This window comes from Benincasa hispida, chromosome 4 (genome assembly GCF_009727055.1).
Source record: "Benincasa hispida cultivar B227 chromosome 4, ASM972705v1, whole genome shotgun sequence".
NCBI classification, from domain to species: domain Eukaryota; kingdom Viridiplantae; phylum Streptophyta; class Magnoliopsida; order Cucurbitales; family Cucurbitaceae; genus Benincasa; species Benincasa hispida.
Window position 1 is genome coordinate 65,561,999 of NC_052352.1, and position 25,100 is coordinate 65,587,098.

The 25,100-nt window shown below is 32.8% G+C and overlaps 1 protein-coding gene and 1 long non-coding RNA gene across 4 annotated transcripts; one reads left to right on the top strand and one right to left on the bottom strand.

The window, feature by feature from the left end:
• The first annotated feature begins 4,503 nt into the window (after positions 1 to 4,503).
• On the top strand, positions 4,504 to 12,537 carry LOC120075217 (lysine histidine transporter 1-like). The gene is made up of 7 exons (XM_039028429.1): positions 4,504 to 4,733; positions 7,444 to 7,985; positions 9,185 to 9,578; positions 9,808 to 9,913; positions 10,203 to 10,294; positions 10,407 to 10,475; positions 10,569 to 12,537. The coding sequence occupies exons 1-7, from the start codon at positions 4,671 to 4,673 to the stop codon at positions 10,665 to 10,667; spliced, it is 1,365 nt and encodes a 454-aa protein (XP_038884357.1). The 5' UTR covers positions 4,504 to 4,670; the 3' UTR covers positions 10,668 to 12,537.
• On the bottom strand, positions 9,411 to 15,070 carry LOC120075219. 3 transcript variants are annotated; one of them, XR_005481232.1, is made up of 6 exons: positions 14,383 to 15,070; positions 14,201 to 14,287; positions 13,827 to 13,878; positions 13,553 to 13,668; positions 13,145 to 13,260; positions 9,411 to 9,534 (listed from the first exon to the last, which is right to left on the bottom strand). It is a non-coding gene; the product is annotated as an uncharacterized LOC120075219 (long non-coding RNA). The 3 variants fall into 3 exon arrangements; XR_005481230.1 differs by lacking the exon at positions 9,411 to 9,534 and having other exon boundaries at positions 12,849 to 13,260; XR_005481231.1 differs by lacking the exons at positions 9,411 to 9,534; positions 14,201 to 14,287 and having other exon boundaries at positions 12,849 to 13,260.
• Positions 15,071 to 25,100: the final 10,030 nt, after the last annotated feature.

The following is a 25,100-nucleotide window of genomic DNA, read 5'->3' on the forward strand; positions in this document are numbered from 1 at the left end:
ACAGTAGATATGATATAAAGATACTCCGTATTATTCTTTATATTAGTCTCAATATGATAACCACTGCAATGTATATCTTTAAAACTAAGTAAAATTTCTCTTTGATTGACTAGAGAACAATGCATTGTGAATTGTAAATTTTGTTCCTCTAGGCAAAATAATATTTGCTTTTTCAAACCCTCAATTAGGTTTGCAGAACCTTGACTTTTGTTTCTAGCATTGTCAGTTTGGAAAAATATTTTCTACTTGTAAGTATTGTATGTGTAATTGCACTGTCTGCCAGACATAAATCTTCTTTGCTCATTTTTTAATCATCTAACATATGAAAATGATCCATATTTTTTCATTAAAAGAAAACAATTACAATAAGAAAAAACAACACTTGGAATATAAAAAAGTTAACATTAACCCAGAGAAAAAATGAAAATAGAAAAAAATGGGCAACATTAATACTAAATATTCTCAAAATCAAAAGAAACGCTTGTTATCCCATTAATTGTGCCTTTTTTTCTTTAAGAGATTTGAAAAAAATGTCCTACATCCAAATCTGTTATATTAATGGGTCAAATATCTCATTATCGTGGCATGCAAAATTTGCTGCCACATTTTTCCCTTTTTCTTTCAAGTTTAATAGAGATCAACTAAGTGTTTTGTCATACGACAGATACGTGACCAATGCCCAGTCATTCTGCATTGGAAGCATTTATTTTCAACACTTTTTGAACTTTTATCTTGTGGATTTTTTCCTTTGTGATCATCATTTTGTATGGTTCTTTTAAAATTTGGATGATTATAATGACAAACTACGAAAAGTAATTATTTCTTCCTTTACCGCGATTACAATTGTCAAAATTTACAACATTCACTTCAAGAAATGATGTTGCTTTAGTTGGCTGAGATTCATAGTTTTCTTATCAATAACTCGTTATTTAATTTAGCCACGAGAAGACATCAGATGAGTGCATAATACTTTTGAAATATTTCTTTCGATATTGCTACTACAAGAGCATATTCAAAATATAGAAAAATGTCTTCTCTAAATATTGATTTAAAATTTTGGAGCCTTAAGTGCATTCATTTACGATGAGCTTTAGGAAGAAAAATTATTTTCTAATGATCACACTTTTATGACATTCAGGTGTATTTTTGTATCAAACACTAATGACAAATAATTATTACCATAAATATCAAATGCTACAAATTCTAATTTTATAATATTTTTCATAGTAACACTATTAAAAAAAATACTATATTTATATTAGAAATTTAATATATATCAAATATATAAAACAACATTTAATTTACTAATTATAACGAAGAGAGAAAAACGACATACCTTTAGGATCTATGAGGAAAACGATAGGAGCTCATGCTGATAACGTGTTGCAAAATTGAGGAGCATAACAAAACACGAATATAGAGAAAATATAATATAATAATAAAATATATTCAAAATAAAATAAAATAACTAAATAATTAAATTAAATAAAAAAAATTATAGAAATGGGAAAATTAGGAGATTTCCTGCTAACCTTTTGGATTACTTACCAATGTTGTGTGTGTTACAAAATCCACAAAATGCCACTATTTATAGGCAATTTGACAAGTAGGAGGTGGATTACATGGACACTAATATAATATTGCGACACATACAACACTTGGAAAAATGGGGTACGACACATAGTCAATGAATACTAAATATGTCCATCTAATGGACATCTATTATCGTAATATTTATAATAAATTCAACATTTTTATAACAACTGATTTCCTAAACTTGTACAAAATAATTTATATTATTTAAAATATTTTACAATTTAATTTACACCATGTATTTTTTTAAATTGATTTCCTAAACTTGTACAAAATAATTTACATTAAATAAAATATTTTACAATTTAATTTACACAATGTATTTTTTCTTAAAAAAAATTAACTTATATTAAAATATTTAAATTGAAATACTATTCTTCATTTTAATTTTATATAACAATGATTTAACGAAAATAGAGTGGATAATTTACACAATTTCATTTCTATACTTTATCATATAATTTAACGAAAAAAAATATGTAATTTGTAAAACTATAGAAATTATAAATAATTAACTTATGAAATTCATATATTAAATATCAACTTAGGGATATTATATAATATATTTAATTTAATTATTATAGGTAAGTCACATCAAATCTAGTTTAAATTTACTAAAAATTCTTGCCTGCTCTTTTAGTTTTAAATTTAAAATTTATCAATTTTTTTTTAAAAAAAATACTGTTACTAGCAATTATCTTAAAAGGTACAACAATATCAAAGAGAGTCCTAAATGCTTAGAAAGCACTTATGAAGTGGAGAGAAATTAAGAAAAGATGTCGAAAATGAATGCAAACTTAATTTGCAAGTAATTGCTTTAGTCTTAAAAAGATAATGTTAGTGGCTTTTATTTAAGGTGGTACCTCCTAAGTAGGAGGGAGGTGACCTAATAGCTTAGTGTGAGTGATTAAGGAGAATTTTAAGATTAGTGGTATAAGTTGGTGTGTTAGTGTTTAGTTTTTTATTTACTTATAAAATATACTTGCAGTGTTTCTACCAATTCGGTGAATATAAATCAGTGTTGAAGCGATGTTTAATCCTTCATGCTATTTTTATCTTGTTTCTATCTTTCGATCTTTTCGTTTTGTTATTTTTCGTTACAAATAGAGTGGATAGAAAATTTTCTGAATTCAACCATTTCGTTTTGTGATGTTTAATCCTTCATGCTATTTTTCGTTACAAATAGAGTGGATAGAAGCATGTGGACAAAGAAATTTTCTGAATTCAACCATTTGTAGGGTAAGAAACTCAAATTTCTATTATCTTGATTGATGGTATATGAATTCATAATCTATTCACAAAATGTGTAGTGGACAAAATTAATTGAAATTTGAAAGTTAAATAAGTAGTGAGAAATTAGGGAGAAAATGTTTATTGCAAAAGAGGTTTAAGAATGAAAGTGTTTAAAGCGAGAAGTACTGTTTATCTCTTTTTTAAAAAACACTTTTTAAGTGCTTCCATTTTTTTTTTTTAAAAAGAGAAAATTATAAGAGTTCTAATTTATAACCAATAAAAATACTCGTGCGTTATCCACTTTTTTTCAACTCTAAAGGTCGTTTAAGGACCAAAATTAAAGTTGTTTAGTTCGAAGAGCTGATAAGTTTAAATAAAGTTGTTTAGTCGTATATATAGAGCTAACGAATCACTTAGGTTGTTTAAATTAACCCCAAATTTCTCTTCTTTGAACTAAATACCCCTTAATCAAATGTTTGGTTAATTTTATTGTAAAAAAATTATGAGCAGATAAACATAATAGTAAAAAGAAAAACTAAAAACTAAAGACTAAAAATCAAGTTAAATGATTAGACTTTTGGAATCTAACCAAAATAATATTTATACTATACTAAGAAAGTATAATATTAAATTTTCGTCGAAATGTTGGTATTTCCACGTTTTCATGAGTCCGATATCGACATGACAAATGAATCAATATTTCCATTATATCGTAGAAAAGCTCACCAAACACAAAAAATAATCATCAAATACCACTAATATAAATGTGATATAAATAATATACATATTAACTTTTTTTGGAAATCATGAAAAGTTTATTTTTACTATTTTAAATTTATTTCTTGAATTTTTTGTTTTTATATTTTTTTCCAGAAATAATCGAAATCGATATTGTTTTTTTTCTCGATATTTTTGTCAAAATTTCTGTAAAATTAAGACATCAATATTTCTGTAAACATCGATATTTAAAGTAACAATAATACCTATTTTATTCATACACACCAATTGTCAGCAGAACATGAAACTAATATTTTGTACATATTTATGGAAAATCATGACCTGTAACCATAAAAAAGTTTCAATATTCTTTTCACACATGAATCAAAAAGGAAAAATGCCAACCTAAAAACACACAATTTAAAGAAAAAAATGCTGTCCTTTTTAGCTATCCTATACAATCATAATCAGAGTGTATCATCCATATTTAAACAAATAAACAAAGTGATGGTATTTTTATGTTTCCTTCAAATTCTCGACATTTCGCTATCGTTTGATAATCAATTGATCTTTTTATTTAAATTTTTAAAAAATAAACTTAATTACAAATACTACTTCCACTCATAAAATTTTACGTTTTATTATATATCTACAATCTAAATTCTACTCATAAATTTAAAAGTTAAGTAAAATTTTAAAAACGTTAAAAAATAACAGAGAGAAAATAAACATAAATTTCAAAGGTAGAAATAAAATTATTATCGAACTAGATATTAATAACTTACGTGTTTGTTTGGATTAGAAATTCGTAGACAATTTCGAGGGAGAAATAGAGTGTTTTTGCCGGCAAATTAAATAATATTTTAATAGGTCTTATTAAAATGGAATATGAACCCATGATTTATTATAAAATAATGAATTAGAGAGGGTCTTTGGGTAAAAGAAAAAAAAAAAAAAAGGTCAAACAAACAAATATTGGCAACTTGTTTTTATATATATTGGTATTTAGATAGAAATGTAGAAGAGAATCATTATTATTTGCATAAGAAGTTGTGAGTTTGTTTGGTGTAAGAACATACATAATTATTCATCAATCTGAGTTTTATTAGTTTGAGAAATTAGAAGTGATGGGAACTCATGCACCTGAATTTGAAGCAGATTCTAAGGCTTATAAAGATCCTAATTCTTTTGTAAGTTATTCTCTTCTTCACTTATATTCCTTAATTTTTCTTCAATTTTCCCTTCTTATATTCTTCACTATGAATGGGTTTGGGAAGGAAAAAACATGAGCTTATAAAATTTATGCTTGCTTTCATTGTGTTGGTAAGTTTGAGAAAAATTAAGCTTATTATTAACCATTTCATTTCTAGGTTTATATTTTTAAAGTTTATGCTTGTTTTCACTCATTTTTTTAAACCAAAGTCTACAAATAAAAATATTTTTTTTTGAAAAAATTCCAAAATCTTCGTTGGGTCTTTAAGAACAGAGAATGGATAAAAAAAAAAAAATTGTAAATTTAGTTTTCAAATAAATAGTTATGAATGTGGCTAAGACTACTTTGATTATCAAAATAGTTAGCTTTTTAGAAGTTAAGAGATTGACTTTTCTTTTTTAAGGATAAGATTGACTTAAAGTCTGTGTTTAATATGTAAGTACATAGTTGAGAAAAGATAGTATATAATTGTATAAAGAAAGTATAGTAAATTTTGAAAATTATTATGAAAAATTTGAAAAGTTTGAAGTGTTGGATAAGTAAATGTGCCTATCAAATGTAGGTTTGGTTTTTAATGTAGGCTAATGAGCATAGAGGTTATATATATATATATATATATATATATATATATATTTTATAGTTTCTATGATCATTTTTGCTCAAAGAAAGGATGATTGATAATTGTTTCTTTACAATTATTTTAAAATAAAAGTGATTGTCTTTCTGTAATAGTAAATATTTAAAATGGTGTATATGTGACATTTAGTTTCAAAGTTAATATGCAATATAATTTAATAGTCAGTTATGTAGGACTTTCATCACATTATGTGCGTACTTATTTAAAATATTGTATACTCATTAACTATTCATAGACCTATTTAATATTTTTTTAGAGTTTGCAGACCTATTAGATAAAATCTAAAGTTTTAAAGATCTATAAACATAAAAATTTACTTGTAATTAAGGTCCTTTTAGTAACTCTTTTATTTTTAGAGGTAGAAATAATTTTTATAAATTTAATTTAAAAAAAAAATTAAAATAATTATCAAACAGATCCATTATTAAAAAAATCAAATACATATTAATAAAATTATTAGGCACGAAAAGGGGCGTAGACGAAGGCCCACGTGCCTTGTCTTTTTCTTATTATTTATCATAATTTAAAAATAAACACTTGATGCCAAACAAATCAATAAAAGGTGTTACATCGTTGAAATCGACCTTGTAGACTTTTTGTACGTGGATGCAATACTTAAGAACTAGACCACGTCTTTTTTTTTTTTTTTTTAATATATATATTAGGCCACGTCTTTTTTATTATTTATATAATTGTGTTTGTATATTTATTTTTTGTAACTTTTTGAAAATTAAAATATTTTTGGTTCTTATCTGAAGGATGGATTTGGAATTGTTTTTGGAAGAGATCTAAGAATCTTAACCGTTTTTTTTTTTGTGTTTATAAAAATCATTTCTATTTCTTTAAAAATAAGTTATTTATTACCTTTTTAGATTTTCCTATAAGCCTATATATGCACTTTATAATAAAATTTTAATTTTCAATTTTATTTAACACGTATTATATATATATGCTTTAAACAATTATTTAATAATTATACCCTATTAAAAAAACTAATATTAAGTTCATTTTAGGTATTATATCTAAAGCACATGATAATTTAATATTTATTTATCAAATACTATAAATTACTTGTTCAAGTATAGAAATAAAATTTTTCATATTATTTGCTGATTTTATTCAAAGCATGATGAAATGAAATCTTATGTTTGTGTGTAGTTAGTCTATTGTAACTTAAAAACTAAAAAAATCTACTAATTATTTCAGATTAGATCGGGTAGCCAATCTAAGTACAATTCAATTAGTTTAGATATATAATATTGACGAAAATGTAAGAAGTCCAAGACTTATTAAACTAAACTAATATATATGTCAAGCCAGCTTATAATAAAAGTTGAGTCCATACACTAATCATAGGTCATCCTAAAATTAACAATATTATCCATCTTTGTTCTCATATAGTCTTGTTTTTATTAAATAATAACAATAAAAAATTAGAACTTTTGACTTTAATCCATAATTTTATAAAATCAATGCAAGAAATCACCTTTCTTTTAGGTACTACAAACAAGAATTTAAACCTTTTATTAAACCTTCCATTCTAAATAAAAAAGGAAAAATTTAGTCTTGAGTTCGTTAAAATTGGTTCATTTAATTTCTAAGTTTTCAAAATACAAATTTTTAGTCTCTAAATTCATAAAAATAGATTTAAAAGGTCCATGCATTAATTCTATATATTATTATTTTAAATTAGAAAATTGATAGTTTAAAAATTACTTCTTCTCTCTTAAATTATTTTAAACAAATATTTGTAATTTAAAATTTCATATAATTATATAAAATAAAAATAAAAAATAGTATAGGGATTCTTTAAACTTATTTTTAAAAATTTGGAGAGTAAAAAAAGTAGCTTTTGAAAAACTCATGGACTAAATTGTTTTAAAAAGTTTAGACATACTTATTCTTCAAAACTTGAAATTAAAAGAAGTAGTTTGCTGATCAAAGAAATACATAAAAATTGTAGTCAGTTGGCATGAGTCGTATTAAAAAATCACACAAAATTATATAAATCAAGGTGAAAGAAAAAATGAACAGAATATTTGATGAGCAGATAGAAGAGAAACTAAAGAAACAAAAGGAAATAGACGATTGGCTTCCAATCACATCGTCAAGGAACGCAAAATGGTGGTACTCCGCCTTCCACAACGTGACGGCAATGGTGGGAGCCGGCGTGCTGAGCCTCCCGTCAGCCATGGCTTCACTAGGGTGGGGCCCTGGCGTGACGGTGCTGGTGATTTCATGGGTGGTCACACTCTACACTCTATGGCAAATGGTTGAGATGCATGAGATGGTTCCGGGGAAGCGGTTTGATAGGTACCATGAACTGGGCCAGTATGCGTTTGGTGACAAGCTTGGGCTTTATATTGTGGTGCCGCAGCAGCTTGTGGTTGAGGTCGGTGTCAATATTGTTTATATGGTTACTGGTGGCCAATCTTTGAAGAAATTTTATGACACTGTCTGCCCTTCTTGCACTAGAATCAAACAGACTTATTTCATTATGATATTTGCTTCTGTTCATTTTGTGCTCTCTCATCTTCCCAATTTCAATTCCATCTCCGGTGTCTCTCTTGCTGCTGCTGTCATGTCATTGAGGTACGTTCTATGATTCTACTAATACTTACAAGTAGTAACAAGTGGAAAAACGTGTTTGACCTAAAGAATTGGGGTTGGAGAAGTATACTTCACTCTTTGTTCGGTCCAAGGAATTCATGGACCTACAATTTAACAAGTTTATAATTAAAAATATTTAGATGTATCTTGAGTTATATCTATTTCCACCCAAGTATCCGATCATAAGTTGCACTTGATAAACTTTTCTTTCACTTAAAAAAGATGTTTTCTTAGGCTTTTTCATTTGTGATAAAGGGGATGCTTGGAAATTGTGTAACTTGCCAAATATTGTTTTTTATGTTTTATTAATTTTTGAGCAATACTTGGGTGCATCTTAAGATACACTTATCTCTATACATCTCACTCTAGCTCATCATATATATATACACATATAGAAAGATGTAAGAAAAATTTGTCACATGTCAAAATTATGATTGTACAATTTGGTGGATGTACAAAAATTAATGTAGTTTATAATGGATCTAAGTATTTTTCTTAACTTCTTACACTATGAGTCTCATTAGAGATGTACATCGGTTGGCCGATGTTGATTTAACGAGAAACCAACATTGAAAAGAAACCATGACATTTGGATTGATAGCTTTTTATTTTATTTTATTTTTTAGCTAAAAGCCAAGTTGAATGAAAGGAAAGATGAGCTGATAATATGTTAGCATTAGTGTTATGTTAACATGATTTTCAACTTTTTTTCTTTTTTAATTTAAATCAATCATGGTAATGGATTTGGAACTTGGGCTAATATACATATGTCAATCGGTCAGTTGATTTTTTTCATTTTTTTAATGAGAAAACCGATAACTGATCGACTAATGTTACAATCAATGAGATCAAGTTTTGGTGTCTTTATGTACACCCTTAGACCTAGCTTACAACTTCACAACTCTACTCTTTAATTTACTTCAAACGTTCACTAAGAAAGTTATGAAATATGAGACTCACAATGTAAGGTATTTTAGTCGTTGGCCTCTGCACAAACTCTTTAGACCTAACAATGGAGTGGAACTCTACCCAACTTCAACTCTTTGGGACAAACTCTAGATCCTATAAAATATGTTTGCTCTGTAACAATTAATAGATACATATACAAAGTTTCTCTTGAATATATACACAATAGTCCAACTTGTCAATAACATTTAATTTATGGTGGTGGACGTGAACAGTTACTCAACGATAGCATGGGCAGCATCGGTGCACAAGGGAATACAAGAAGACGTGCAATATGGATACAAAGCACATTCCACACCAGGCACCGTTTTCAATTTCTTCACAGCCTTGGGGGACGTAGCTTTTGCATACGCAGGCCACAACGTTGTGCTAGAGATTCAAGCCACAATCCCTTCTACTCCGGACAAGCCCTCCAAAGGCCCCATGTGGAGAGGTGTCATTGTTGCCTACATTGTCGTCGCCCTTTGCTACTTCCCGGTTGCTATTATCGGCTACTGGATGTTCGGTAACTCTGTCAAAGACAATATTCTTCTTTCTCTCGAGAAGCCTGCCTGGCTCATTGCAACTGCTAACATGTTCGTCGTCATCCATGTCATTGGCAGTTACCAGGTTTTGTATTGAAAAATTATTCTACAATATATGATTGACAATTATGCATTGTTTATCGTAGGAGAGAGAAACTAGGAAAAAAAGTACCTTAAATTTGTCCATTAATCTTATATACAAATTTACGAGGTATGTTCTAGTTTCTCTCTCATACAAATCGTGTCAGCCATATTGTTATATTCATGTTTTTGTTTTGTTTTGAAGTAAATATTGTGTCATTTTTTTTGTCTAGATCTATGCAATGCCGGTGTTTGACATGATTGAGACAGTGTTGGTCAAGAAATTGCACTTCAAGCCTTCTTTTCTCCTTCGCTTTGTATCCCGCAATATATACGTTGGTGAGTAAATATAAAGTACATGTTTAGGAGTGATTTTGAAATAGTTAAAATCACTTTTTTTAGGTTTAAAATCACTCTAAAACATATTTGTGATCACTCAAAATCAATTCATTTGTTTAGTTTTACATTTTCAAACGCGTTTTTCAGACTATTGAAATTGATTTAAAATAATTAACAGTATTTTTCGAGAATTTATGAAAGTGATTTTATCCTCCAAACATTACCTTAGAGATAAAAGTAGGAACTTTAACACACACATTTGAACCAAATTGCGGGTTTTTGTTGGCAGGATTGACAATGTTCATTGGCATTACCTTCCCCTTCTTCGGTGGGCTGCTAGGGTTCTTTGGTGGCTTTGTCTTTGCCCCTACAACATACTTTGTAAGCTACAATTAATTATTATTTGCATTCCCTTAATTAATTACCCCTTTTTAAAACATCATATATACACTTCATTTGTTTTGATTTTCTTCTCTCTTATATACATTTCCAGCTACCTTGCATCATGTGGCTCGCCATTTACAAACCAAAGAAATATAGCTTGTCTTGGTGGAGTAATTGGGTATGTCTTCAATTATAACTTGAATTCAATGGAAATTAATACTCTCACACAATGTTCTTAATTAATTTAGTTGAATGTTATGTCGTTTTTCAGGTATCTATAGTCCTTGGAGTGCTTTTGATGATCCTAGCACCCATTGGTGGGTTGAGAACAATCATATTGCAAGCCAAGGATTACAAGTTTTATTCTTAAACAATACCAAAACCACATGACTCTGTGTGTTATGTGTCCTTAATCAATAATAATTATATGCCAATTTGCTCTTTAATACCTATATTCGTACGTCCCATTGTCCAAACTCACGTTAATGCATGTCTCTCTCTTCCAATATAATATTAATGTTTATAAACTTTAATTTGGGAATTGATGCAAAATGGGTTTTTTTTTTTTTTTTTTTTAAAATTGTTTTTAAGAATAAGGGGAATTAGTTAATTAGTATTTCTCCTGGCATTTAGGTTCGAACCTTGGGCTAATTTCAAATGTAGTTTTGTGAATAAGGCATTAATTACCATCTTCAAAGATAGATAGTCATTTGATTTTTCACGTTGCAATTATAGAACTGAGAAAAGCTTGAAAACCTGAGTGAGTCTTAGTCTCTATGAAGTCACTCAAAATACACCACTTTTGTTCTATCAGTTTGGTTCCTTATAAATAAATCATCACTACAATCATTTTGACTTTAAATATAAGTTAACATTTTATAAACAATGATAGACGGTAATTTTGGAAAAACACACTTCTTTTGTTTTGGAAAAACACGCTTATTTTGTTGTATATTATTATTGTATTAGCACACATTCAACATGCACTTTTATGATATGAATCATATGAAACATTTATATATGCATATCAGGATTAATTTAACATTTTCTCTTAAAAAAAGGGACTAATTTAACATGTGTTAGTATTAAATTAGGTAAATAATTGGTTTATCAACGGTTTATTTAACATGCATTTTTAGTATATCAAAGTACACCGTTCACAAATATAAATATTAATACTACAAGAAAACAAGTTTATAGCAACAATCTTTTTTTGCAGCAGTTCAAAAAGCGCAACAAGACTTTAACAAATTGCAACAGTTTCTAGCAACATTTAAATAAATCGTTGCAATTGTTTGTATTGTGACAATTCTTTTTCCAAAGATCTTAAATAGTTTCAATTTATGTTCAATTATGGAATTTAATTTCCAATTTTATGTGGTAGTTTTTCAAAAAAAAGAAAAAAGAAAAAAGAAAAAAGAAAAAAGAAAAAAGAAAAAAGAAAAAATTGTATGTTTCAATTGTTTTAGCATTGACATGTTTTCATTTTTTTTTCCTTTTTTTGAAGAGTGCATTTAGATCTGTTGCAAATATATTAGAATGGAAGTTAATTATTGGTGTGGGTGGATTCTGGAATAAATGGTAAAATGGTCAACAAACAACAAACAAAGGAGAGAAGAACAAGCCCAAATGAGAGATAGGCCTGGTCGGCCTCAATCAAGTTGTGGCCAAGCTCATCAATAATGGCCCAGGAGTGATGAGCCCAACATATGCTTAGCTAAAAAGGGATGAAACCCTAAAATTACTAGGTAAGAATGTAGACCTAGTCGGTCTCGACCCAAAGGGAACCCATGAATAGTCGGTCCAGTAAAAAATCCTAGTCAGATAAGGAATAGGAGAAGGGTCAAAACCTATAAATAAGGCAAAGAAGAACGTAAATGGACAAGTAAGTTCTCCAACCAGTATCAAATACTATCTTCTCCTTCTAACCTTCCAACTTAAACATCAAAGTGGTTGTGGCTTACGCCACATCGTTGTCTAGGTTTCTCTTTATTTGTAGGCGAGTTCTCTTCATCTAAAATACAGATTTACTGTTGTTACCCCATGGAGATCAAGTACACTAGCTTGGTCAAAATTTGGTAACAATAGTTGATGCCGTCTATGGAGCCACTACAAGAATTCTGGACTTTAATATCGGTTTAAAACTGACATTAAAAGACTTTAAAGTCGGTTGACAACCGACATTGAAGATCGTGTTATAAAAGGTCTTTAATGTTGGATGTCTTTAATGTCGGTTTTAAACCGACATTAAAGCCTAGAATTATTGTCCATTTTTTTAAATGCCATGTCCATTTTTTCAATTATTGTCTAGAATTATTGTTTGTGTATTCAATATAATTATTGTCCAATCCATTTTTAATGTCGGTCAAAAAGTTAAAAACGACATGTCCCTAAAACCAAGGTAATCAACCTGTACATGTACAAAATAAATTCTTACTTGCTTTCACAAATCCATAATAATAAGTCACAAAAGAGGAATTGGAGATGATAATTTAACTCTAAAACCAAGGTAATCAACAAATTTCCAAAATTCATAAGTGTTACATAGAAAAATTAAAATTTTGTTAGATCCAAACAACTTTTATTGGTGTATAAAAAAAGAACGAGAACTTAATATAAACTAAAACTTGTAAATATCCCCCCAAAAAAAAAAGTGCACACAAACTTGTTGCCATTATATAGTATTTTCCAAATAATTTTTCAATTGCTCCTTCGTTATGTTCTCTCTACCATCTACCATAGGTTTGATCCAAATCGAAAGCATGACTTCTTACAAGTAGAGAAAAATGGGCAAACAATATATAATAAGACATGTCCAAGAAGAGATAAACATCTTATAAATATTACCTTGTACTTGTTATTAATGTTGTTATGAAGTCCTTTTTGTGTTGGATGCACCTTCTCTACTTGTCAACCTTCTTATAACATGTCCAATGCAATCTTCCTATCTTCCTTCCAAATCCCTAAGAATCAAAATTTAGCCTTACACGTCAAACTTAAACCTAACAAAATGAAAAACTTCACTCAAAATCATTTCATTATTGCTCAAATGAGTTAGCTCAAAAATTCTAATTCAACTAGTTTACAAAAGAACTTTACTCTGAAATAGTTTAATTCTTAACTCAATTTAACAAATGTGAACGATGAATCAATAATGCTAAAAAGAAAGTCTAAGAATTTAGAGGGATTCACTTATGAAAGTTAAAAGAAGTTAATTCAAACCGTAAGGAAATATTGTGTTATTTCGTTGTTTACTTGTCTTTTGCAGGAAATATTGTGTTAGAGGATAGTGCACAGGACACAATGGAATCTTCCAACTTGACATGTTTCCTTGAGGGATCTTTTGATGTAGGAGTTAAAACAGATGACCCCTGCAAACATTTGAATCTACATTAACCACAAGCAAACAAGCATGACAACAAAAAACCATAAGTTGCATATCAAATAGTGTAGCAAGTTACTATGTATAAAGGCATTATTTGCTTCAGTTAATATAACGGTTTTGGTTTAAAGAAAAAGAGTCACTCACTATTCAGGGCAAGAACCAACTGGGTTGCATGCGTCCCTGACCTCTATTTGCTCTGAAAATAATGTAACCAACACATAAACTTAATTCCATTGAACAATTCATCCCATATAAATCAATAATTCTCCATTAACCATGTTTTAAGATATGTGAAAATCAACTCGAGCAAGAAACTATCCCAAGGAACTAAGATTGAAGAGAGCTTGTGAGATTCAAGCTAGGAGCGGAATTAACCAAGTGAGGATACTGAAAAATCAACAGTAAAATAAAAACAACAATAAAAGAAAGATTGACAGCTGAAATTCTGTGTTGTTTTTCATTGTCCTTTATATGCCCTTACGTTCAGTTCTAAAGTGGATAACAGAGAGATAACTCACCCAAGGCTTGATGGAGAAGTTAAAACTCCTTCAAAAACACAAAAAATTAGCTTCTTCTTCCCTTACATGACAATAAGTTTCTTTCACCTGTTTTTAATTGAATTTTCCAAAATTAAATTCCCCTTTCCGAATTGTTCCTATTTTGAACATAAAGAAGTATTCAAGGAATTTAATGAACTTACCAAAATCGGCTTTGGAGGCTTAATTTTTCTTCAACTTCACATCTATTTATCAGTAAAAAAACAGGACCGAATCAACCCCTCCCTCACTGTTATAGTACAACAATCCATTCTCATAAAAACTCAAGGTGAAGTCCCCATAATTAGATGGAATTAATAATGGTTGGACTTGATTTCTACTCTAACTTCGCTGACCTCTTCTCCATGTTACAATGCCAAATCGTAGAACAACAACTTCCCTACTCCCTTGTCTTCCTCATTCTTTTTCTACATGTTAGAGTTCATTTCTACAGATCTACGACCCATGGCAGAGACCTACGACTACAGATCTACATTGTTGACGACTGATAGAGACCCATGGCCAAGGAGAGACCCAAACGTGATGGCGACTGACGAACGGACGTGATACGCACGACAGAGACCAATCTGCAAGACACCCATGAAAAATCTATGTTGTTGAAGACCCACGGAACTAGAGTTGATTTCTACAGATTTACAGACCCACGACAGAGAACCAGAACTACAGATCTGTGTTGTTGAAGACCCACGACCAAGGAGAGACCCAGATGTGACGGAGACTAATGGACGGACGGTGGACAACGACGGATGGATGACAGACACCTTGATTCGCACGACCAAGGAGAGATAGGGTTTGGGTAAGAGAGAAATGAAAGGGTTTGGGTAGGAGAGATAGGCGCGAGAGTGTTGAAAAATGAAAGAGATTTTTTAATAAAGTAGGAAAAAAAAATAGACCTTTAATGTCGGTTTTAAACCGACATTAAACCTTATTTTCAATATCGGTTTGAAATTGACATTAAAGATCCATTTTTTTAAAACTGACATTATACATTTGGTTTCACTTTTTCCAACCGACATTAAACCCCAAAATTCTTGTAGTGGGAGGAATACTCAATAGCACGCTTAGAAGGTCTATTTAGAATGAGTCAAATGTCCATAAACTTGAATTTGGACAGAGACGAATCTGACTAAGAATACCACATTGGAAAGTTCGGAAGGAAGAAACTCCTCGACCTTGGCTCGAGGATCAACTTGTGAAAGACAAAAAAGATGGTATCGAGTCAAGATCGTCACCTATTAAGGATCAAAGGTGAAGAGTCTCCTCGACATTGGTCAAATGAGGGTAAACTTGAAGAGATATTTAAAGCCCAAGGACATGGGGTGAGTGAATTAGATTCCCACGACCTCAAATTAGAGGAATTGAAGGTTTTGAAGCTACTTACTGAAGCAGCGGGCAAGGAAGACAATGAAGGGAACGAAGTGGAGTCAAAACATCTTTGTTCGGCCGAGGCCGAGGTCGAGGTCGACCATTGGACTTTTAAGAAAGGAGAACTCGGATCGAAAGGGATTCTTGATTCCTCTATAGAAAAAAGGAACAATTGATTTCCCAATGCGCTAGGTAGATTGTCAAGACCGACCCAAGAAATTTCAAGAGAGGAAGACTCAAATCGGAAGAAAACCTCAAATCCTCAAAAGAAAGAAGAAACGATCAAATCCCCAACCAAAAGGGAGAGATTGAGGCTGACGCCAAGGTCAACCAAAGAAGCCAATCAATGAAAACTTTGGAATTAATCTCACCCACCACAGAGGATAAGGGGGTAAATATTAGAACCAAAATGGGAGAAAAGCAAAGAGAAAGCATGATCAAATTTTTTAGTAGGAATGCTGACATATTTGCTTGGTTACATGAGGATATGCCCAGAATTGATCCCAGCATAATAGTACATCACCTTAATGTGGATAGAGATTTCAAACCAGTAACATAAAAGCAACGAATGTTTAATCAAGAGAGGAATGAGATCATAACAAGTCAGGTAGATTTGTTGAAAGCCAAATTCATTACAGAGGTCCATTACCCTCAATGGTTATCTATGAAGGTTTGTGAAAACCTAAACGGAAGTGAGATCGTTTCCCAATTTTAATTTACATAGAATCATAAAATTCAGTAACCTAAATATACATTCTACAAAGAAAATTTACAACCTGCTTCAAACTGCAGAGAAGAGGAGAAAAGGTTTAAGAAAAATACTAAACGGTCATGGTCACGATCTCTTCTTGGATCAACACCAAATCACAACAATTCCACCGAAATAATTCATTGGCCACCACCACAAAAGAAACCTCTGTATTCTCTTTAAGGTTGAGAATCAAAGAGAGAATTGTGGCTTCTCTTAATTTTTTAGGGAGAGAGTTAGAGATGAGAGAAATTTTTACCAAAGCAAAGAAAAGTTTTTGTATAACTCATAAACTATTCTGCGTACATAATGTGGAAGAAGCCGTTCATCCAAAAACCACCCACGATTTTCATCTGATAGATATTAGGGGGAAGGAGATAGTAACTCCCTCCTTAATTAGTTTTAAAAAGTCAAATTTTAAAAACTAATTAAATTGATTTATATATATATATATATAAAATAACTACTTTATTATATATATATAACATATATCAAACTATATGTTATATCTAATATAACATGTAACCTATAGTTCATATTTTGTTAAATACAATATAACATATGGTTTGCAAATCTCTCAATATCTTATGCTATTTCATGTGAATAAAAAATATAATAAATTTAATTATATGAATCTAATTCATATAATTAATATTTGAATCATATTCAAATATTTATTTCTTCTCAAATAAACTTTATATTATAATGTATCAAATACATTATATTAATTATATCATATAAGTTAATTCCCTCAATTAATTTGAACAATTCAAATTAATCAAAAATTAAATTGATTCTCAATAATTCTAGTTGAACTACAGAGGGGACCTTAGAACCTATAGATTGAAGCTCCAATGGTACTTGGATAATTAATTAAACTCCTTTAATTAAATTACCCAACATCCATTAACTGTCGATCACTCCACTAAAGAATGGCAGCTGCACTCTTCAGACTATAGATATATTTCTGTGTCCATTGAATATAACCAGTCAAAACGTGATGACCCATCACAAATTACTCATAAGTACAACTAGACCAAAATTACCGTTTTGTCTCTGTAGTTACATCTAACTTCTTAAGTACCACTGATCCCTCTAATGAACAATAAGTCATAGTCCAACTATGACCAAACCCCTCTCGGTCCAAGAGAGGGTGTTGTGCCACATTGTTCAAGACCCAGAATCAGTCCTTAATGGAGCAATTTATCTACTTACCATGACAGTAGGGAAAGAGTGAATTCCGTCTTGTGGAGCTGGGAGTATAGCTGTATTCCCAACTCCCTAATCAGACGAATCCCCTAAATGGTAGGCATATTGAGTCGGCGAAATGACCACACTCACCTATGCATATCAAAGGAACACCTTCTTAGGCAGGGATTTAAAACTCACTTAGGATTCAAGTCATATTATCGATGGTCATCTTGGTGAAATGTAAGTCTCTACTATTAACGGTGTTATATAATGAGACTATTCATTTTGTGATCCGGTCTTATACAAACCCTTTTGTATAGAACACCCCTGCTCACATGTCTCTCATGAATGTTCAGGATCAAATCACTTGTAGAACTTTACAACAATTATAACATCTACAAAGTGGGTCGTATTTGCTATATCATTAGGATAAGGTACCCAACCTTACCCATTTACTACAGACCGTTCAAATTATCACTTAAACATAATCCACCTGTATGTCTCTACATACATGTTTAAACTACAGAAGATAACCTTGGATGTTTGTTTATTGGTTTTGTGGGTTAATGCTACTAAATGTTGAATAAAATACCTCAAATTTTTTATTAAATAAATAAACTATTTGTACAATATAATCACAAACTACAGAACCCACGCGATTTAGGACATCAATCCTAATAATCTAATGTAGTTTTAGTGGAAAAAGCAAACGATAAGTGATGAATGTGAATAGACTTTACTAATCTCAATAAAGCTTGTCCAAAAGACAATTTTCGTCTTTCCATGATAAATCAGTTAGTAGATGCAACAGTTGGCCACGAGATGCTAAGTTTTATGGATGTATATTCAGGGTATAACCAGATTAAGATGAATGAACTAGACCAAGAGAAAACTTCCTTCATTACAAGTAAAGGTACACACTACCGTACGATCATGCTATTTGGGCTTAAGAATGTATGAGCTACATATCAAAAAACATGTTTGCTTCGTTTATTGGAAAAAACATGGAAATATACGTAGATAGTATGTTGGTAAAGAGAATTAAAGCTAGACAATAAGAGGCTGACTGTGAAGAAGCATTCCAGATCCTTTGCAAGTATAATATGAAGTTAAACTCTATCAAATATAATTTGATTTAACATCAGGGAAGTTCTTGGGCTTTATGGTTCATCAAAAAGAGATAGAAGCCAATCCAGACAAAGTTCAAGCAATCATCGACATGTTTGCTCCAATCAATCTCAAGCAACTTCAAAGTTTTAATGACAAGATAGCAGCCCTAAATAGATTTCTCAACAGAGCAACTGATAGGTGTCTACCATCTTTTAAGATTTTAAAGAAGGGAATGTAGTTCGAATGGATAGAAGAATGTGACAAAGTCTTTTCAGAATTGAAGGCATACTTAAGTAGTTCCACTTCTTGTCAAACCTATTCCAGGGGAAAAACTAATTCTTCATTTAGCAGCTTCTGATACAGTAGTGAGCTCAATTCTGATCAAGGAGGAAAATGGGAATCAACACTCGATTTACTATACAAGTAACCCAATGGTGAAGGCTAAAACCAGATATCCACGGGTAGAAAAGCTTGTGCTTGCATTAATTATCTCGGCAAGAAGGCTACATCCCTACTTTCAAACACATGAAATTACGGTTTGACTAACTTTCCCTTAGAGCAAGTATTGCAAATATCTGAGACGTCAGGGCGATTAATGAAATGGGCAATAAAACTAAGCGAACGTGATATTCACTACAAGCCAAGGACTTTAATAAAGGGACAAGTAGTGGCAGATTTCTTAGTAGAATTGACTCTGGCTAATGTTGAGGCTGACCATGTGGGAACGAGAACTAAGGTCTATTCATTACATTTGATGGGCTTAGACCCTCAGTGGACTCTTTCTATGATGAATCATCCAACATGAAAGAGTGTGATGTGAGAATTTTGTTGGAATCCCCTGATTGTGAACCCTGAAGGAACTTTTCTCAAAGAGTACCTATGAGCTGAAGCAAGATCGTTCCAAATTTGTTGTGAAAGAAATATCGTATTCACAATCAAACAACAAGTCACAGGATCCACCATCTATTAACTGCCAGGCACTCCACTAAAGACCGACAGCTGAACTCTCTTTATCATAGATATATTATGTGTCCCTCTTAACCAATCAACAATGTGATAACCTTTCACAGATCGCTCGTAAGTACAGTTGGGCAATAACCGTTATACCCCTGTAATTACATCTAACTCCTTAAGTACCACTAATCCTTCTACTGAACATAAGTCATAGTCCTACTATGACTGAGTCCTCTCTTCCAAAGAGAAGTTGTGGCCACTATGTTCCAACTTTGGAATCAGCCTTAAGGGAGAAATCTATCTACTTATCCTTGCTTCGGGGATGAAGTGAATTCCATCTTGTGTAACTGAGTTCCTAGCTCCCAAATCAGACAAGTCTCCAAAAAACTAGGCATGTTGAGTTGGCAATCTAGCCACTCTCACCCATACTAATCAAAGGACCGCCCTCAAAGGCAGGAGTTCCCAAAACACTCAGGATTGAGGTCATATCACCTTTGGTTGTTTAGATGAGATGTAAGTATCCAGTATCAATGACGTTATATACAAAGTCTAGTCATCTCGTGGTCCGGTCTTATACAAACTCTTTGTATAGGACACCCCCACCCGTATCTCTCCAGATGAATGGTTAGGATTTACCATTTGTAGTAGTTTACAACATTTGCAAACCTCTACAAAGCGGGTCGTATCCGTAGTGTCACCAGGATCAGGTATCCTTCCTTAATCCTTATACTATAGACCTATTTAGGTTACCACATAAGGCATGATCCACTTGTATATCTCATATACATGCTTAAGTTTACATATAATAACCATGAAGCTTTGTTTATTGGATATGAGTAAATGCCAGAATGAAATAACTCATATTTTATTCATAACAATGTGTATATATTACAAACAACGAGACTCTGGGAGAATTAGGACACCAATCTCAACAGTCTCCCACTTGTCCTAATACCTCGGGAGACTAATGTACAATAAAAGATAAAGACATGTACATTATACAATAAACTAAGGCATACCCTAGTATCATCTTGCATTTGCCTTAGACAAGATGCCGCATGTTCTACAGACCCAGACTCTCTAGGTGACCCTCGAACACTTTAGCCGTGAGAGCCTTTGTAAAGGGATCAGCAACGTTGTGCTCCGATGCAATCTTTGTGACTATCACATCATCGCGATGCACAATCTCCCCGATCAAGTGGTATTCCTGTTGGATATGCTTGCCCCAACGATGACTCCGAGTTCCTTTGAATTTTTCACAGCCCCGCTGTTATCACAATAAAGAGTGATTGGCAAATCCATATTTGGAATAACTTCAAAATCTGTAAAGAATTTCCTCAGCCAAACAACCTTCTTAGCTGCTTCACAAGCGACTATGTATTCGGCTTCCATAGTGAAGTCCGCGATGCATCCTTGCTTGATGCTTTGCCACATTACAACCCCTCCATTCAGAGTGAACACTGACCCCGATGTCGATTTACGAGAATCTCTATCATTCTGAAAGTTAGAGTTTGTGTATCCTGTAAAGATCAGATCCTTATCTTCATATACGAGTATGTAGTCCCCCATTCTCCGAAGATACTTGAGGACCGTCTTGACCGCCGTCCAGTGATTAAATCCTGGATTGAATTGATACTGACTGATAATCCTTACTGCATAGCAAATATCGGGTCTGGTACACAACATTGCATACATTAAGCTTCCTACAGCTGAAGCATAGGGAATCTGTTTCATCTTCTCAACCTCCTGACGTGTCTTAGGACATTGATCCTTAGACAATATGATTCCATGCCTGAAGGGTAACAAACCCCTCTTGGAATCCTGCATCTTGTACCTGATCAACATTTGATCGATGTACGATGCTTGAGACAAGGCTAACCTCTTATTCTTATGATCCCGAATAATCTGGATCCCTATAATGTACTGTCCCTCACCCAAATATTTCATTTGGAACTGGGCAGCTAGCCACTTTTTAATGTCAGTTAGATACCCTACATAATTCCCAATGAGTAGGATATCATCCATATACAATACAGGAAAGCTACTGGTTGATGATCTTCTTGTAAACTCAAGGCTCATCAACGTTCTGATCAAAGCCAAACGACTTGACCGCAATGTTAAATCTAATGTTCCATGATCTAGACGCTTGTTTTAGCCCATAAATGGACCTATTAAGCTTCAAACTCTTTGCTCTTGATCTGAACTATGAACCCCTCTGGTTAAGTCATATAGATGGTCTCCTCAAGATTACCATTAAGAAAGGTAGTCTTGATGTCCATTTGCCATATCTCATAATCATAAAACGTGGCTATGGACAGGAGTATCCTAATAGACTTGAGCATGACAACATGTGAGAAAGTTTCCTCATAGTCAACTCCCTCGACCTGGGTATAACCCTTTGCCACGCGTCTAGCCTTAAAGGTTTACACCTTTCCATCTACATCTTTCTTTCGCTTATAGATCAATTTACACCTAATAGGTCTTACCCCATCAGGCAGATCCACAAACTCTCAGACGTTATTAAAGTACATAGACTCCATTTCCTTGTTCATGGCTTTAATCCATTCATCCTTGTCAACATCCTCCATTTCTTTCTTAAAAGACAATGGATCCTCGACCCCATCATTAGAAATAATGTTTTGGGATTCAGTCAAACCCATGTAGTGATTCGGTGGGTTCATAGCCCTCCCACTACATCGAGGTAGTCTCAACTCTTGAGCTGGTTGACTAGATGCATCGACCTCAACAACTCTTGTTGGTCTGTCAGTCTGTTGAACAACTCTTGTTGAACCCTCAACAGTTTTAGTCTTACTAGAAATCTCACGTAAAAAAAATTTTACTTCGTGGCTTATGATCCCTCATGTGGTCTTCTTCCAAGAAGATAGTATTTATAGAAACAAACACTTTGTTCTCACTCGGATCATAGAAGTATCCACCCCTCGTTTCCTTAGGGTAGCCTACAAAGAGGAAAACTTTCGAACGCAGTTCTAACTTCATCGGGTTAGTCACAAGCACATGTGCCGAACACCCCCAAATCTTGAAGTGGCGTAAACTACCTTTACGGCCTCTCCACAACTCAAAAGGTGTTTTAGAAACACTTTTTGAGGGAACGTTGTTTAGAATGTAGCATGCAGTCTCCACTGCAAAACCACAAAACGAGTTTGAAAGATGAGCATAACTCATCGTAGATCGAACCATGTCCAACAAGGTTCTGTTTTTCCTTTTCGATACACTATTCTGCTGAGGTGTACCTGGGGTCGAGAGTTGGGATGCAATCCCATGTTCTATCATATAGTTCTGGAATTGGAGGTCTATATACTCTCCACCATGATCAGATCATAGTGTTTTTATCTTCTTACATAATAAGTTTTCAACTTCAACCTTATACTCCTTGAACTTGTCAAGGGCTTTAGACTTACGTTGCATTAGGTAGAGATACTCGTACCTTGAATAATCATCTATGAAAGAGATGAAATATTCATGCCCACCTCGAGCCTTAAAACTCATCGGACCACAGAGGTCAGAATGTACAAGCTCCAAGTCTTCCTTGGCTCTGTAACCTTTTCTACTAAAAGGTTGTTTGGTCATCTTGCCTTCGAGGCATGACTCACACACCGGCAAGGAGTTTTCTTCTAAACTCTTTAGAAGTCCACTTTTCACCAACTACTCAATCCTATTGAGGTTGATGTGACCTAACCTTAGATGCCAAAAATGGGTGTTTTCCTAGGAGAAATCTTTGGTCTTTTAGAAGTTGTTGTTTGAGATTTCCATTCTCGCTAATTACTCATGAAAATTCTGTCAAGTAAATTAGATTTACTAAACGACAGCTGAAGAGAGACTAGACGATCATGGAATGTTTCTATACGATAGACACTCAGCTGGTCGATTAGCTAAACGATCGTGCAACTTTTGCTAAATGATCGCATAACATTTGTTAAATGATTGGGCATCGTTTATAAGATAGACTTTGTCATCTCCCACTTGTTCAATTTTTTACACGATTGTTCTTTCTCCAGTCTCTGCCTTTGACTAAGTCCACACAGAGCCCAAACTTTTGGATTCTCACACCGAGAATACCAAGGTAGCCATTGTGGTGGTGTCATACTCAACTCGACATAGTCGAGGTTATTTGGAGGCCGTTCGTGGTGTTCATGTGGAGTCCATTGTGTTCATGATCTTAGAGATTGTGGTGTTCGAGTTCTTTGTTGATCGTGTTGTGTTGCGATCGTGGTGGACAAGCGTTTGTGTGTGGTAGTTTGGGAGTCAGTTCGAGCGTTCGTGATCAAGGGTGTTGAAGATGAATCTTCAAAGGTATGTGTAATTCTTCCCTTGATCGTTTAGAAAAGCATGCTATAATTTCATTTTGTGCATGACTGTATGTTTTGTTTGTGATTGTAATTGTGAATTTTCATATACGAATGAAATTTGGAACGATCCTTCCGCTGCTCATGGAAATCATCATGTCCGATTTTCTTCAATTGGTATCAGAGCCAGGTTGTTATGATATTTCAAATTTCACTTCTGTTTTGAACTTCTTTTACAGTCGTGGTGGTTTTGTACATTGCGTTTAATTGTTAAATGCATTTGTGGATGGCGTCGATGAATGTTTACGGGTTTAATTGCCTCTGTTTCAAGCTTTCTTTAAATTTTAAAGTGTTAATTTGTAAGGGCCCTTGTGTTTTTGGGCATAATTAACATGCTATCGAGTCTGTAATTCAAAGCGTTTGAGTTAGTTGAGTCGTTCGTGATGAACTTTTGAAGCATGGAGATACGGTTCTCGATGAGGAAGAAGACCAAGAGTTGGTCGTGTCATGTAGCCTCAGGTAAACGATTGTTGGCATTTAACTAAACGATCGTGTAGATTTTTCTATAAGATCGTGTAGTATTTACTAAACGATTGTTTAGCTATGATAGGGTAAATTATTTAGTGTATAGTGTAGTGTTGGTTGCCCGATCCCGTAGACGCTGGTGGTAGACGATCGTAGTGGGAGCATATGATGCTTATCGTTTAGAAAAAGGTGCGTGCTAAACGATCGTGTAGTTAGCATGCTCACTGCATAGTTACTAACTACACGATCGTGCGGTATACGATATGAAGGCGCTCGCTCAGCGATCATTTAGACGATAGTGCTTCATCGCATAGTTATCGTTTAGACGATCGTATAAGGCTTGCGTTATGCGGAGCGCGCTGCATGATCGCGTACCTCATGATTCATTGCACAGTAAAAGGTACACGATCGTCACTAAACGATCGTTTAGCTTTAGAAGTGTAGGTAAACGGTTGAGCAAAGCGTTTGTTCTTTCATGTAGATGATCGCTGGGAAGTTTGGTACACGATCAGTGGAGACGCGTTGCTTTGCTCGGGCGGTTCAAGATCCGGTTCACCTATTTGAACCAGAGACTCCTTGTTTTTGTAATAGTTAGCTTTAGTTTTTAAGGATTTGAGGCAAATTTTCTGGTTCATCAACATTTTGTTTAATATACATCTGATAT

What these genes read in the sequence shown, in the direction of transcription:
- LOC120075217 (XM_039028429.1), top strand. Translation starts at nt 4,671, where the DNA reads ATGGGAACTCATGCACCTGAATTTGAAGCAGATTCTAAGGCTTATAAA. An exon ending in ATGTCATTGGCAGTTACCAG is followed by an intron (nt 9,579 to 9,807) that starts GTTTTGTATTGA and finishes TTTTTTGTCTAG; the next exon opens with ATCTATGCAATGCCGGTGTT. An exon ending in TTGCCCCTACAACATACTTT is followed by an intron (nt 10,295 to 10,406) that starts GTAAGCTACAAT and finishes ATACATTTCCAG; the next exon opens with CTACCTTGCATCATGTGGCT.